Raw genomic sequence first — 15,601 nt, forward strand, 5'->3', positions numbered from 1 at the left:
GTTCAAAGTGGTTCTCCAGCAGCAGGATAGCAACAGTTACAAAACCAATTCCCAGGTCCTTGCAAACTTAGGCCTCTCTGGGTACAGACCCATCTTCTTTCCGGCCAGTATTCAGAAGACTCACACACACAGAGAGAGAAACGTGTTCAAAGTGGTTCTTCAGCAGCAGGATAGCAACAGGGTTGTTGTATGTCTTTCGGGCTGTGTGGCCATGTTCCAGAAGTATTCTCTCCTGACGTTTCGCCCACATCTATGGCAGGCATCCTCAGAGGTTGTGAGGTATGGAAAAGGACCGTCGTCCATGCTCACCTGCCTCACATACCTCACAACTTCTGAGGATGCCTGCCATAGATGTGGGCGAAACGTCAGGAGAGAATACTTCTGGAACATGGCCACACAGCCCAAAAGACATACAACAACCCTGTGATCCCGGCCATGAAAACCTTCGACAATACAGGATAGCAACAGTTACAAAACCAATCCCCAGGTCCTTGCAAACTTACGCCTCTCTGAGTACAGACCCATCTTCTTTCTGGTCAGTATTCAGAAGACTCACACACACAGAGAGAGAAACCTGTTCAAAGTGGTTCTCCAGCAGCAGGATAGCAACAGTTACAAAACCAATTCCCAGGTCCTTGCAAACTTAGGCCTCTCTGGGTACAGACCCATCTTCTTTCTGGTCAGTATTCAGAAGACTCACACACACACAGAGAGAAACCTGTTCAAAGTGGTTCTCCAGCAGCAGGATAGCAACAGTTACAAAACCAATTCCCAGGTCCTTGCAAACTCAGCCAATCTGCTTAATGCATTTGATTTTCCAGTTAACAGACATATAGTATCTTTAAATACCATGGCAGTGGGATCCTCCTTCTCTGTGGAGGCAGGAAAAACACCATCAAAGCCCTCCTGACAGATGGCCACCTAGCCTCTTCTTCCTTTTGTGGCTTACATGAGTGTGCAGCTCTATTTGCTTCTGTATTTGACACCCTCATCAAATCTCTTTAGAGAGGAAAGACCTGCTGTGCATTGGTGTCTTTGTGGCATTTTCGTCTTCTAAGATTGATTCGAGATGCTGTTTTATCACCTTTTCATTGATCCAGTGGCTTTGTGTAATGCATCGGGTGAGATTTGGAGCTCAGAGCGGGATTGTGTGGTTTGGCCTCTGGAAACCCACGTTGGTTTTCTTTCTGCCACGTGTGTGTTTGTGGCACCTATTTGGATGCATAGGATCTCTGGGCAAAGGATAATCTATATGCTCAGTTGGGCATGATGAGGCAGTGTGCCAAGTTTGGTCCAGATCCGTAGTCGGCTGGGTTTAGTGCTGTCTGTTTAAGGGTGAACTACAACTCTCAGAGGAAGAAGTGAGTGAAGCTACTTGGTCCATCCTTTGCATTGCAAACTGCAGGAGCACATGGTCACTTGCCCCTAAGGATCCAACCACTTCAACTGTATTGATCAGGTCTTCCACATTTGTTAAGATTAGATCAAGAGTTGCTGATCCCCTTGCTGCCTCTTCTACTTTCTGGACCATAAAATTGTCTTCAAGGCAAGTGAGGAATTTGTTGGACTTTGTACTCTTGGCTGAGTTTGTTTTCCAGCAGATATCGGGATAATTGAAATCGCCCATGACTACTATATCTCTTCTGACGGAAAGGGGTTCATGGGGGTTCTGTGGGCCAAATTTGGTCCAGTTCCGTCACTGGTGGGCGTCGCAGTGGCCTGTGGGAGTCGTAGCGATTGAAAGTACTACAAATCCCATCACCAATGGGCCATCGTTCCACCAACAGCACCAGGCCGTAAAGTGCATCATGGGGGTTAAGCGTGCCAAGTTTGCTCCATGTCAGTGATTCCTGGCGGTCACAGTGGCCTGTGAAAGTGGCGGCCAATCAGAAAGCTGCCACATACAAACATTCTCTAATATATATATATATACACACACACATACATACATACACACTAGTTGTGCCCGGCTACGCGTTGCTGTGGCTAGGACTTAATTTTTCTTTTCTTTTTGTTGTATGAACGTAGAGGCGTGTATGAGAGGTTGTGCTGTCAATTTTTGAGGTTGTGGGGCGTTTAGTTTAGTTGTTTTGTCCGGTGCCGTGATTCCATTACCTATATATATATATATATATATATATATATATATATATATATATATAAGAGTGATGGCATCACGGCAGCGGACAAAACAACAAAAGTAAACACCCCACAACCTCGAAAATTGACAGCACAACCCCTCATCCACGCCTCTAGGTTGATACAACAAAAAGAAAAGAAAAATAAAGTCCTAATTAGAGGGAGAGGAATAATTGTTTTTATCCAATTGCTGCCAGTTAGAAGGCTAAGCTGGATGGCCATCTGTCGGGGGTGCTTTGAATGCGATTTCCTGCTTCCTAGCAGGGGGTTGGACTGGATGGCCCATGTGGTCTCTTCCAACTCTACTATTCTATGATTCTATGATTCTATAAGCTCCGCTCACTTGGTCTCCTAGCAACCCACTCAGCCCAGGGGACCCTTTACCTTAACTACCACCAATTCCTCAATACTTTATTTCCCATACCACCAAACTTCGCCACAGCAACGCGTGGCCGGGCACAGCTAGTATATATATAGAGTTTGAAAACGGTTAAGCCTTTATCTGGAGTGATACTACAGGCAGTGGCTCCTCTTTCCTTCTGGTGCCTATGACTCCACTCTGAATATAACGCCAGCCACGACCCAATGTTCTTCAATAATCGGCCGGGAACAGAATGCACTCTCTTCTGCATATATTTGTGGCCTTGTGGCATTTTTATTCTAAAGAGAAACAGACACAGTGGCTTTCTTGTTTGACTAATAGAATGGGACTTGGGTACAGTCATCAAGGTGGCATCACCGCTGCAGTAAAATTATGTCAGTGTCTCATTCTCTTGCCAAGTGTTGTCGCAAAATTGTTTTGGACTAGAACTTCCATCTTCCTTGTTCAGGTGATAAGTCAAGGAGCTTATACCCAAGTGAGAATCCTGGTTGGCTTATATTCATGTCAGCTTATACCCGAGTATATATGGTACATTTATTATTTTTCCTATTATTGTTATTATTACATTTATTTATTTATTTACAGTATTTATATTCCACCCTTCTTTCTCACCCTGAAGGGGACTCAGGGCGGATTACAATGAACACATATATGGCAAACATTCAGTGCCAACAGACAAATATAGACAGACACAGAGGCATTTCACATTTTTTTCCAGCTTCACGATTCCGGCCACAGGGGGAGCTGTTGCTTCACTGTCCACTGGTGGCTGTACTTCCTCATTCCTTTCTTCGTGTTCCTCGCCTTTCTCACCCCGAAGAAGACTCAGGGCGGATTACAATGAACACATATATGGCAAACATTCAATGCCAACAGACAAACAACATATATAGACAGACACAGAGGCATTTCACATTTTTTCCCAGCTTCACGATTCCGGCCACAGGGGGAGCTGTTGCTTCACTGTCCACTGGTGGCTGTACTTCCTCGTTCCTTTCCTCGTGTTCCTCGCCCTTCTCACCCCGAAGAAGACTCAGGGCGGATTACAATGAACACATATATGGCAAACATTCAATGCCAACAGACAAACAACATATATAGACAGACACAGAGGCATTTAACATTTTTTTCCAGCTTCACGATTCCGGCCACAGGGAGAGCTGTTGTTTCACTGTCCACTGGTGGCTGTACTTCCTGATTCCTTTCCTCGTGTTCCTCGCCCTTCTCACCCCGAAGAAGACTCAGGGTGGATTACAATGAACACATATATGGCAAACATTCAATGCCAACAGACAAACAACATATATAGACAGACACAGAGGCATTTAACATTTTTTTCCAGCTTCACGATTCTGGCCACAGGGAGAGCTGTTGTTTCACTGTCCACTGGTGGCTGTACTTCCTGATTCCTTTCCTCGTGTTCCTCGCCCTTCTCACCCCGAAGAAGACTCAGGGCGGATTACAATGAACACATATATGGCAAACATTCAATGCCAACAGACAAACAACATATATAGACAGACACAGAGGCATTTAACATTTTTTTCCAGCTTCACGATTCCGGCCACAGGGAGAGCTGTTGTTTCACTGTCCACTGGTGGCTGTACTTCCTCATTCCTTTCTTCGTGTTCCTCACCCTTCTCACCCCGAGGGGGACTCAGGGTGGATTACAATGAACACATATATGGCAAACATTCAATGCCAACAGACAAACAACATATATAGACAGACACAGAGGCATTTAACATTTTTTCCCAGCTTCACGATTCCGGCCACAGGGGGAGCTGTTGTTTCACTGTCCACTGGTGGCTGTACTTCCTCGTTCCGTTCCTCGTGTTCCTCGCCCTTCTCACCCCGAAGGGGACTCAGGGCAGATTACAATGAACACATATATGGCAAACATTCAATGCCAACAGACAAACAACATATATAGACAGACACAGAGGCATTTCACATTTTTTCCCAGCTTCACGATTCCGGCCACAGGGGGAGCTGTTGCTTCACTGTCCACTAGTGCCTGTACTTCCTCATTCCTTTCTTCGTGTCCCTTGCGCTTTTCACCCCAAAGAAGACTCAGGGCGGATTACAATGAACACATATATGGCAAACATTCAATGCCAACAGACAACATATATAGACAGACACAGAGGCATTTAACATTTTTTTCCAGCTTCATGATTCTGGCCACAGGGGGAGCTGTTGCTTCACTGTCCACTGGTGGCTGTACTTCCTCGTTCCTTTCCTTGTGTTCCTCGCTTTTCTCACCCCGAAGAAGACTCAGGGCGGATTACAATGAACACATATATGGCAAACATTCAATACCAACAGACAAACAACATATATAGACAGACACAGAGGCAGGGTTGTTGTATGTCTTTCGGGCTGTGTGGCCATGTTCCAGAAGTATTCTCTCCTGACGTTTCGCCCACATCTATGGCAGGCATCCTCAGAGGTTGCGAGGTATTCCGGCCACAGGGGGAGCTGTTGCTTCACTGTCCACTGGTGGCTGTACTTCCTCATTCCTTTCCTTGTGTTTTGCTGGCAGTTTTATGATGTTGTAAATTAGCTAAATTAAATTTAGCGTACCTAAATTTCCCTACTTGACAGATGCAACTGTCTTTCGGGGCTGCATAGGTCAACAGCAAGCCGGGCTATTGAATGGTCGGGGGCTTAACCCGACCCGGGCTTCGAACTCATGGCCTCTCGGTCAGTAGTGATTTATTGCAGCTGGTTACTAGCCAGCTGGGCCACAGTATTATTTTACTCTGGTATAATTATTGCATGTATTATTGGACTGCATTGCATGGGAAGGCCTAGACTACCTGGGGCCAGAAACAGGTCTCCTCGCTTAAGGCTGAAGAACCGGTTTCATTTGTCATGTCAACGTGACCCTTGCTGTGTGCTTTGCCCCGGGCGCTGTTGTTTCTTCATCACCTTAAGTCCAATTAGGCAGCGATTTGCATTACGAAACTCCCCATCGCATGGCTGTTGAGCAGTTGGAAACAACTTCTGCCGTTGGCTTTTCCATGTTCCGCATAGGAGATTGTTCTTCTTTGATAACAAGGGATTCCCGGTTTTTAGCTGCGGTGGGTGGTGCAATGTGCTTGCTGAACTGCTGACCTAAAGATTGGCTGTTTGAATCCGCGAGACAGGGTGAGCTCCTGTCTGTCAGCCCTAGCTTCCCATACGAGAACATGAGAGAAGCCTCCCTGGGCAATGTCGTTGTAGACGGCCGATTCTCTCACACCAAAAGTGATGATAATACTTTATGTTTTTTATCGTGTCAGAAGCGAATTGTAAACATACTCCATGTTTATAATTCGCTTCTGACACGAAAAAAACATAAAAGTATCATCATCATCATTATTATTTTATTATGACACAGCAAACAAGATAGATATGCTGGATTTCATATCACAAAATCACAAGTCGAACACTTCCCAAGTGTCTAGGACTATTATATTTATTATTATTATTATTATTATTATTATTATTATTATTATTATTATTATTATTATTGTATGACACAGCAAACAAGATAGATATGCTGGATTTCGTATCACAAAATCACAAGTCGAACACTTCCCAAGTATCTAGGACTATTACTACTATTATTATTATTATTTTATTGTATGACACAGCAAACAAGATAGACATGCTGGATTTTGTAACACAAAATCACAAGTCGAACACTTCCCAAGTGTCTAGGACTGTGTGATGTATTATTATTATTATTATTATTATTATTATTATTATTATTATTATTATTATATTGTATGACACAGCAAACAAGATAGATATGCTGGATTTCGTATCACAAAATCACAAGTCGAACACTTCCCAAGTGTCTAGGACTGTGTGATGTATTTTCGGATGATGCGCGCAGATCCCAGTCAGGTGGCCTTTTGCAGTTGGCAGATCGTAATTTTGTCAGTGTCGTTTCCAAATGCCGGCTGAGATCTTTTGGCACGGCACCCAGTGTGCCCATCACCACCAGGACCACCTGCACTGGTTTCTGCCAGAGTCTTTGAAGTTCAGTTTTGAGGTCCTGATAGCGGCTGAGTTTTTCCTGTTGTTTTTCATCAATGCGACTGTCACCTGGGATGGCGACATTATTATTATTATTATTATTATTATTATTATTATTATTATTATTATCAACACAACGACGTTGTATGGCACAGCAAACAAGATAGATATGCTGGATTTCGTTTTGCAAAACCACAATTCGAACACTTCCCAAGTGTCTAGGACTGTGTGATGTATTTTCTGATGATGTGTGCAGATCCCAGTCGGGTGGCCTTTTGCAGTTGGCAGATGGTGATTTTGTCAATGTCTATTGTTTCCAAATGCCGGCTGAGATCTTTTGGCACGGCACCCAGTGTGCCCATCACCACCAGGACCACCTGCACTGGTTTCTGCCAGAGTCTTTGCAGTTCAATCTTGAGGTCCTGATAGCGGCTGAGTTTTTCCTGTTGTTTTTCACCTGGGATGGCAACATCAATGATCCAAACCTTTTTCTTTTCCACAACTGTGATGTCTGGTGTGTTGGGTTCCAGAAGTTTGTCAGTCTGGATTCAGAAGTCCCACAGCATCTTTGCGTGCTCATTTTCCAAGACTTTTGCAGGTTTGTGATCCCACCAGTTCTTTGCTGCTGGGAGGTGGTACTTGAGGCATAAGTTCCAATGAATCCTTTGGGCCACATAGTTGTGCCTCTGTTTGTAGTCTGTCTGTGCAATTTTCTTACAGCAGCTGAGGATATGATCAATGGTTTCGTCGGTTTCCTTGCACGGTCTGCATTTTGGGTCATCAGCTGATTTTTCAATCTTGGCCTGAATTGCCTTTGTCCTGATGTCTTGCTCCTGGGCTGCAAGGATCAGGCCTTCTGTCTCCTTTTTTTGTAGTCAATGTTTTCAATATATCATGATATTTTGGTGCTAAATTCGTAAATACAGTAATTACTACATAGCATTACTGCGCATTGAACTACTTTGCCTGTCAAATTTGTTGTTAAACATGATGTTTTGGTGCTTAATTTGTAAAATCAGAACCTAATTTGGTGTGTAATAGGCTTTTCCTTAATCCCACTTTATTATCCAACATATTTGCTTATCCAACGTTCTGCCAGCCCGTTTATGTTGGATAAGTGAGTCTCTACTGTATGTCGACCTGCTATATATCTGTATCCTTCTACAAACCAGTTTCTCTTCTATAAGGGGTTTAACCACATTAACCACATTAACCGCCTATTTAACATATATTATGTACAGGTGGATATTCTTTATATGTTCGACTGATGGTTGATATTATTATTTTCTGCAGCATCCTGCAAGGATGGTGGTGCTACGGCAGTTTGGGCTTCTCCTTTGGAAGAACTACATCTTGCAGGTAAGTGGCTTATGGTGAACTATTTAGTTAGAGAACTTAGTGTGACCAACTTGGGGCAACTCTGGATGTTGTTGGATAGAATCTCTTATCATTGCTTACATCAGGGGAGCCCCTGGTGGTGCAATGGGTTAAACCCTTGTGCCGACAGGACTGCTGACTGAGAAGTTGGAGGTTCAAATCTGAGGAGTGGGGTGAGCTCCCGTCTGTCAGCTCCAGCTTTTCATGCGGGGACATGAGAGTAAGCCTCCCAACAGGATGGTAAAACATCCGGACATCCCCTGAGCAACGTTCTTGCATACAGCCAACCATGATCCATGGTTTCGTCGGTTTCCTTGCACAGTCTGCATTTTGGGTCATCAGCTGATTTTTCAATCTTGGCCTGAATTGCATTTGTCCTGATGTCTTGCTCCTGGGCTGCAAGGATCAGGCCTTTTGTCTCCTTCTTCAGGGTCCCATTTGTGAGCCAGAGCCAGGTCTTCTCCTTATCAGCTTTTCCTTCAATTTTGTCAAGGAACTTGCCATGCAATGTTTTGTTGTGCCAGCTGTCAGCTCTAGTTTGTAGTGCGGTTTTCTTGTACTGATTCCTTGTCTGCTGTGTTTTGAGGAGTTTCTGATTTTTGACTTCAATCGAAGCAGGTTATTATTGTTATTGTTGTTGTTATTGGGTTCCTGAGACTGTTAGGAATGGTGGGAGTTGGAGTCCAAAACACCTGTAAGGAGAGCCCAATTTTGTTCTTTAATGACTTGTGCATACAACTGGGATGCGAGGGCGTGCTTGTTGTTGTCCTGCTTGGAGCATTGGCCGTGACTCCGCCGACAGATTAAGCCTGCTTACAGGGGATTGTGGACGTCGGCTAATCCGTGCCAGATGGATCCGCCCCGGTCTCCCTTTGATTGCATGTGTCAGATGTAAATGGATCTAGAAACCAAAGGGCTGTCAAGGGACAGGTGCCAGGTCAAAAGGATGTGACTTATGAATGCTTTGCAGCAACGCCAGTTACACAACCAGCTCGTGCTTCCTTGGCTGTGTCGGAAGTAGCTGAAATGCACGATGCTGTGTTGTGTTAGGCTTTCCGGTGCTAGAGCCAGATCTTCTTAAATAATAATAATAATAATAATAATAATAATAATTAATAATAATATTCCGCTGTAACTCCCCGGAGGAACTCAGAGTGAATTACAGTTTACATATACGAGGGTTATCCAGAAAGTAGATTACGCTTTCAAATTAAAAATGAACAAAGTATAGGAGAAAACATTTACCATATGCAGTTGAAAAGGTAAAGGTAAAGGTTTCCCCTGACGTTAAGTCCAGTCGTGACTGACTCTGGGGGTTGGTGCTCATTTCCATTTCTAAGCCGAAGAGCTGGCGTTGTCCATAGACACCTCGAAGGTCATGTGGCCGGCATGACTGCATGGAGCGCCATTACCTTCCCGCCGGAGTGGTACCCATTAATCTACTCACATTTGCAGGTTTTCGAACTGCTAGGTTGGCAGGAGCTGGGGCTAACAGCGGGTGCTCACTCTGCTCCCGGGATTTGAACCTGGGATATTTTTGTCCGGAAGTTCAGCAGCTCAGCGCTTTAACACGCTGTGCCACCAGGGGCCTCAATGCAGTTGAAAGCCGCACCCAAATACCACTTCTCAACATTGTCGCCATTCAAATCTAGGCATTTATCATAGCGAGGAATGAGCATGGCAACTCCTCCCCCACAAAACTCTGCCGCTTGCGTCCTCAACTCAGCGTTTTGGCGACGATGCGCAGCTGCGGGAAGGGGTGACCCGCTGGTTGAGGACGCAAGCGGCAGAGTTTAGTGGGGGAGGAGTTGCCAAGCTCATTCATCCCTATGATAAATGCCTAGATTTGAATGGCGACTATGCTAGGTAGGCACTTATCATAGGGATGAATGAGCTTGGAAACTCCTCCCCCACAAAACTCTGTCGCTTGCATCCTCAACGCTGCGTTTTGGTGACGATGCGCAGCTGCGGGGAGACCGGCTGGTTGAGGACGCAAGAGGCAGAGTTTGGTGGGGAAGGAGTTGCCATGCTCATTCCTCGCTATGATAAGTGCCTAGCATAGTCACCATTCAAATCTAGGCACTTGTCATAGAGATGAATGAGCTTGGCAACTCCTTCCCCACCAAACTCTGCCGCTTGCGTCCTCAACGCAGGTGGTCACCCCTTCCCACAGCTGCGCATCATCGCCAAAATGCTGTGTTGAGGACACAAGCGGCAGAGTTTTGTGGGGAAGGAGTTTCCAAGCTCATTCATCGCTATGATAAGTGTCTAGATTTGAATGGCGACTAAGTTGAGAAGTAGTATTTGGGTGTGGCTTTCAACTGCATATGGTCAATGTTTTCTCCTATAATTTGTTCATTTTAAATTCCAAAACGTAATCTACTTTCTGGATAACCCTCGTACTTTTCTTCTTGTGTGTAGGTCCTACGGGAATGATAGATAATTATAATAAATATTTACATGTATATTAACTAATCTACTAACAAGAGTAGAAAAAATCCTAAGAGCCTCAGACCCTTTCGTTTTCCCCCTCAGCTGCTTATTGCCTTGATTGCTTGTAGCTTGGTCCGTCCTCATGTCTGTGTCCCTGGTTCGCTTTGCAGAAGCGCCAGATCCTGGTGACGGTCATTGAGATCTGCCTGCCGCTGCTCTTTGCGGCCATCCTCATCGCCCTCCGCCACCGTGTCCATTCGGTCGACCACCCCAACGCCACCCTCTACCAGGCAGAGACCTTGGCCACGCTGCCCGCTTTCTTCCGCCACTGGCACCCCAAGCCTTGGGAGCTGGCCTTCGTCCCGTCCAACAACACGGCCGTGGAGAGCCTCGCGGAGACCGTGGAGCAGGCTCTGCGGGCGGCAAGCGTCGACGTCAAAGGTTGGCCGAGTGGTTTGTGTGCAGACATGTCCTCTGGTGTTCTCTAAACGCCACACAAATAGAATAGAATAACTTTATTGTCATTATATGAGGGTTGAATGAAAAGTAATTCCTCCACCATCGTAACAGATGGCAGTCCTGGTCTGCGGCAGGTCCTGGCTTGTTCAGTAGACTCTCCTCTACAGTTCCATTTGGTGGGAAGCCTTGGCATTGAACGGTTGTGTTGATAAAGTCAATGACTGCATGTTGCTTAAGTCGCATTGATCAACCGTCTGCACAGGGTTCCATACTTCGCGCTTTAACAACACAACTGTTCAATGCTAAGGCTTCCGCATTTGTACAGGGTTCCATACTTTGCACTTTAACAACACAACCGTCCAATGCTAAGGCTTCCGCATTTGTACAGGGTTCCATACTTTGCACTTTAACAACACAACCGTCCAATGCTAAGGCTTCCCTGTCTGCGCAGGGTTCCATACTTCACACTTTAACAACACAACTGTTCAATGCTAAGGCTTCCGCATTTGTACAGGGTTCCATACTTTGCACTTTAACAACACAACCGTCCAATGCTAAGGCTTCCCTGTCTGCGCAGGGTTACATACTTCACACTTTAACAACACAACCGTTCAATGCTAAGGCTTCCCCGTCTGCGCAGGATTCCATACTTCACACTTTAACAACACAACCGTTCAATGCTAAGGCTTCCGCATTTGTACAGGGTTCCATACTTTGCACTTTAACAACACAACCGTTCAATGCTAAGGATTCCCCTTCTGCACAGGTTCCATACTTTGCACTTTAACAACACAACCGTTCAATGATAAGGCTTCCCACCAAATGGAACTGTTCATTCAACCCTCGTACAATGCGCAATGAAATTAAATGCCTTCCCCAGCACACACCACAAAAAAAACACCACCCACCACCACCGCACAGCCCCCAAACAATGCAAAGCCATGGAGTTCGAAATAGCCATAGCTCTAGGTGTCCCCTGGGTTGTGACCCAGCAGAGTTTGCATTAGGACATTCTCTGTGTGGATGAGACGCTCTTTAGTTCTCATGATGCCCTTGTTTTTTCCCCCTCGCAGCCCGAGGCTTCCTATCTGAAAAAGATTTTGAAGACTACATCCGATTTGACAACCATTCCGGCAATGTGTTGGCTGGGATTGTTTTCGAGAACTGCTTTGCTCACAGCCAGGAAGCCTTGCCTCTCCAGGTAAGCACCTCCCCGATTCTCAAGCCGAAGAATGGAGACAGCGTGGTTGTGTTGTGCAAATCTGCACCTGGAAGAGCCACCTTGGCCAAGGCATCCTGGCAACGGGTTGCAACTAGCCATGGATACCCAAGTCAGAACATTTTCCTTTACAACAATGGTTCTCAACCTGTGGGTCCCCAGATATTTGGGCCTTCAACTCCCAGAAATCCTAACAGCTGGTCAACTGGCTAGGATTTCTGGGAATTGTAGGCCCAAACACCTGGGGACCCACAGGTTGAGAACCACTGTTGTACAGAGTGATTTGCAACTTCCATTCAGGTGCATCGAAATGCTGTTTCTAATCTATCCATGTGTACACAGTGACTAGCAATAATTTTAACTGGAACCAGCAGGAGCTGGAGAGGAGGCAAGCGGCTTCCCCTGTGTTGCGTTATTTTATTTTATTGATATCTTCTCTCCTAATAGAGTGATCATTTTGATTCAGCTGCTCTCTTCCCTCTCCGAGATGAAAGTGGCAGTTAAAACTATTGCCTCAGCACCAAGCTAGAGACAGCAGCCAATCAGAATTCTAGCTCCTGGCTGGCTCAGCCAATCAGCTGTCGACACATGCCCTTTCCAGTTAACTCACCACATCATGGTGCCTCTTTTACAAATCCTCACAGGCAGCTTCCCTGTGTTGCGTTATTTTATTTTATTGATATCTTCTCTCCTAATAGAGTGATCATTTTGAGTCAGCTGCTCTCTTCCCTCTCCGAGATGAAAGTGGCAGTTAAAACTATTGCCTCAGCACCAAGCTAGAGACAGCAGCCAATCAGAATTCTGGCTCCTGGCTGGCTCAGCCAATCAGCTGTCGACACATGCCCTTTCCAGTCAACTCACCACATCATGGTGCCTCTTTTACAAACCCTCACAGGCGTCTTTCCTTGTGTTGCGTTATTTTATTTTATTGATATCTTCTCTCCTAATAGAGTGATCATTTTCAGTCAGCTGCTCTCTTCTCTCTCCGAGATGAAAGTGGCAGTTAAAACTATTGCCTCAGCACCAAGCTAGAGACAGCAGCCAATCAGAATTCTAGCTCCTGGCTGGCTCAGCCAATCAGCTGTCGACACATGCCCTTTCCAGTTAACTCACCACATCATGGTGCCTCTTTTACAAACCCTCACAGGCGTCTTTCCTTGTGTTGCGTTATTTTATTTTATTGATATCTTCTCTCCTAATAGAGTGATCATTTTCAGTCAGCTGCTCTCTTCTCTCTCCGAGATGAAAGTGGCAGTTAAAACTATTGCCTCAGCACCAAGCTAGAGACAGCAGCCAATCAGAATTCTAGCTCCTGGCTGGCTCAGCCAATCAGCTGTCGACACATGCCCTTTCCAGTTAACTCACCACATCATGGTGCCTCTTTTACAAACCCTCACAGGCGTCTTTCCTTGTGTTGCGTTATTTTATTTTATTGATATCTTCTCTCCTAATAGAGTGATCATTTTCAGTCAGCTGCTCTCTTCTCTCTCCGAGATGAAAGTGGCAGTTAAAACTATTGCCTCAGCACCAAGCTAGAGACAGCAGCCAATCAGAATTCTGGCTCCTGGCTGGCTCAGCCAATCAGCTGTCGACACATGCCCTTTCCAGTTAACTCACTACATCATGGTGCCTCTTTTACAAACCCTCACAGGCAGCTTCCCTGTGTTGCGTTAATTTATTTAGTCTGATTGCAACATACATTGAGGCAAAATACAACAAAAACCCAGTTGTAATAGTTGTGTACTAATGAGAAAACATTAATAAATAAAAAATAGGACCTCTTCTCGGCTTGGCTCACTCCGTTGCACCTAGGCCAATTTTAGTCCTTTTGTCAAAATGTTTAGGAAGGGGACATTCTTTTCGGTAACTACGGTGCTTGTCGTGATTTGCCTTGCAGATTAGTTACCACTTGCGCTTCAAGTACAGCCCGAGGAATGCTCCTCAGAGCGAGCAGACGGGTTTGAACCCCAACCTGGACCGGGACTGGCACACCAGCTACCTCTTCCCACTGTTCCAGTTGCCAGGTCCGAGAGAAGCCAAGTCCGATGACGGAGGGACGCCAGGTAGGTTGCACATGGACAAAGGGGTCGTCCTGTTCTTCTCAGACTTCAGGGTGTTCTGATATTATTTGGGCCAAACTATTTGAGCTCCTGGGCCAGGCCTATACCTCCAGGTGTTTGGGGCTCCAACTCCCAGAAGCCCCCATTGCCAGCTTGGCTAATGATCAGGGATTTGGGGAGCTGAACTCCAAAGCACCCGGAGGACTGCAGGTAGACCATAGATGGGGAACTCTTAGTTCTCCTGTTGTTTCAGAATAACAGCCTCAACTACCCTGTTTCCCTGAAAATAAGACATCCGCAGAAAATAAGACCTAGTAGAGATTTTGCTGAATTGCTAAATATAAGGCCTCCCTCGAAAGTAAGACCTAGTAAAGTTTTTGTTTGGAAGCATGCAGGATCGGTAAATGTACATACCATAGATTGTTGTACATGGAAATAAAGGTAGTATCAAGAAATAATAATAATAATAATAATAATAATAATAATAATAATAATAATATAATAATAACTTTATTCTTGTATCCCACCTCCATCTCCCAGAAGGGACTGTGTCATAATAATAATAAAAACTTTATTTCTATCCCGCCACCATCTCCCCAAAGGGACTCAGGGCGGCTAACATGGGGCGATGCCCAAAGCAAAACAGAATAAAACAATTACAACAAATATCAAAACACAAACAATAATAACATCAATCAAATAAAATAAACAATTTAAATATCTTAAAATACAATAAAACAGAGAAAAGCAGAAGAAATGAGTAACGATGCAACATCAACCACTAAAGATAAAAGAGTCGGAATGTGGAATGTTCCAGAAAGGTTTCTTGTTCTTGTGACTTGTTCTCTGTTGAAATCTTTCATCATTCTGTTTGTATGATAATATATTAATTAAATATATACATATATATATGTGTGTGTGTGTGTGTGTGTGTGTGTATGTATATACACACCCAGTTTTTTGAACTGAACACACCTATCTGTATTTTATAATGTGTTTTATGAATACTGATGTAAGTTAATAATTTTTAACTGATTTATATTGCACTGTATAATTTTTATGTGTATATATATATATATATGCCAGGAAGACATCTTTCCACCATATCTCCTCTATCAATTTAACGATATAATAATATATAATAATACTAGCTGTGCCCGGCCATGCGTTGCTGTGGTGAAGTATGGTGGTATGGGAAATAAAGTATTGAGGAATTGGTGGTAGTTAAGGTAATGGGTAAAGGTGTGGAGTCCAGATAATCCAGTTAAAGCAGATAATATAAGATTATAAATGGGTAATATACCTGTGTGGAAGGGCCTTGAGTCTACACTGCCATCTAATCCAGTTAAAATCTGATAATTTTGTATTTTATAGGCAGTGTGGAAGAGGCCTAAGTGAGGCCTAACTCTGCCTGTCCCCTGGGTGAGTGGGTTGCTAGGAGACCAAGTGGGCGGAGCTTAGCCTTTGAACTGGCAGCAATTGGATAAAAACAATTATTCCTCT

At 44.6% G+C, this 15,601-nt stretch overlaps 1 protein-coding gene across 1 annotated transcript in view; it reads left to right on the top strand.

Moving 5' to 3' along the window:
- abca3 (ATP binding cassette subfamily A member 3) overlaps positions 1-15,601 on the top strand; it is a 100,124-nt gene that overhangs the window by 17,382 nt on the left and 67,141 nt on the right. Inside the window, exons 2-5 of the mRNA XM_062964712.1 lie at positions 7,844-7,909; positions 10,531-10,801; positions 11,893-12,020; positions 13,936-14,101. Coding sequence (XP_062820782.1) covers positions 7,856-7,909; positions 10,531-10,801; positions 11,893-12,020; positions 13,936-14,101 — 619 coding nt within the window. The 5' untranslated portion in view covers positions 7,844-7,855. The remainder of the gene's footprint in view (positions 1-7,843; positions 7,910-10,530; positions 10,802-11,892; positions 12,021-13,935; positions 14,102-15,601) is intronic.

The sequence above is a fragment of the Anolis carolinensis genome, unplaced genomic scaffold, assembly GCF_035594765.1.
Source record: "Anolis carolinensis isolate JA03-04 unplaced genomic scaffold, rAnoCar3.1.pri scaffold_13, whole genome shotgun sequence".
In the NCBI taxonomy this organism is placed as follows: Eukaryota; Metazoa; Chordata; class Lepidosauria; order Squamata; family Dactyloidae; genus Anolis; species Anolis carolinensis.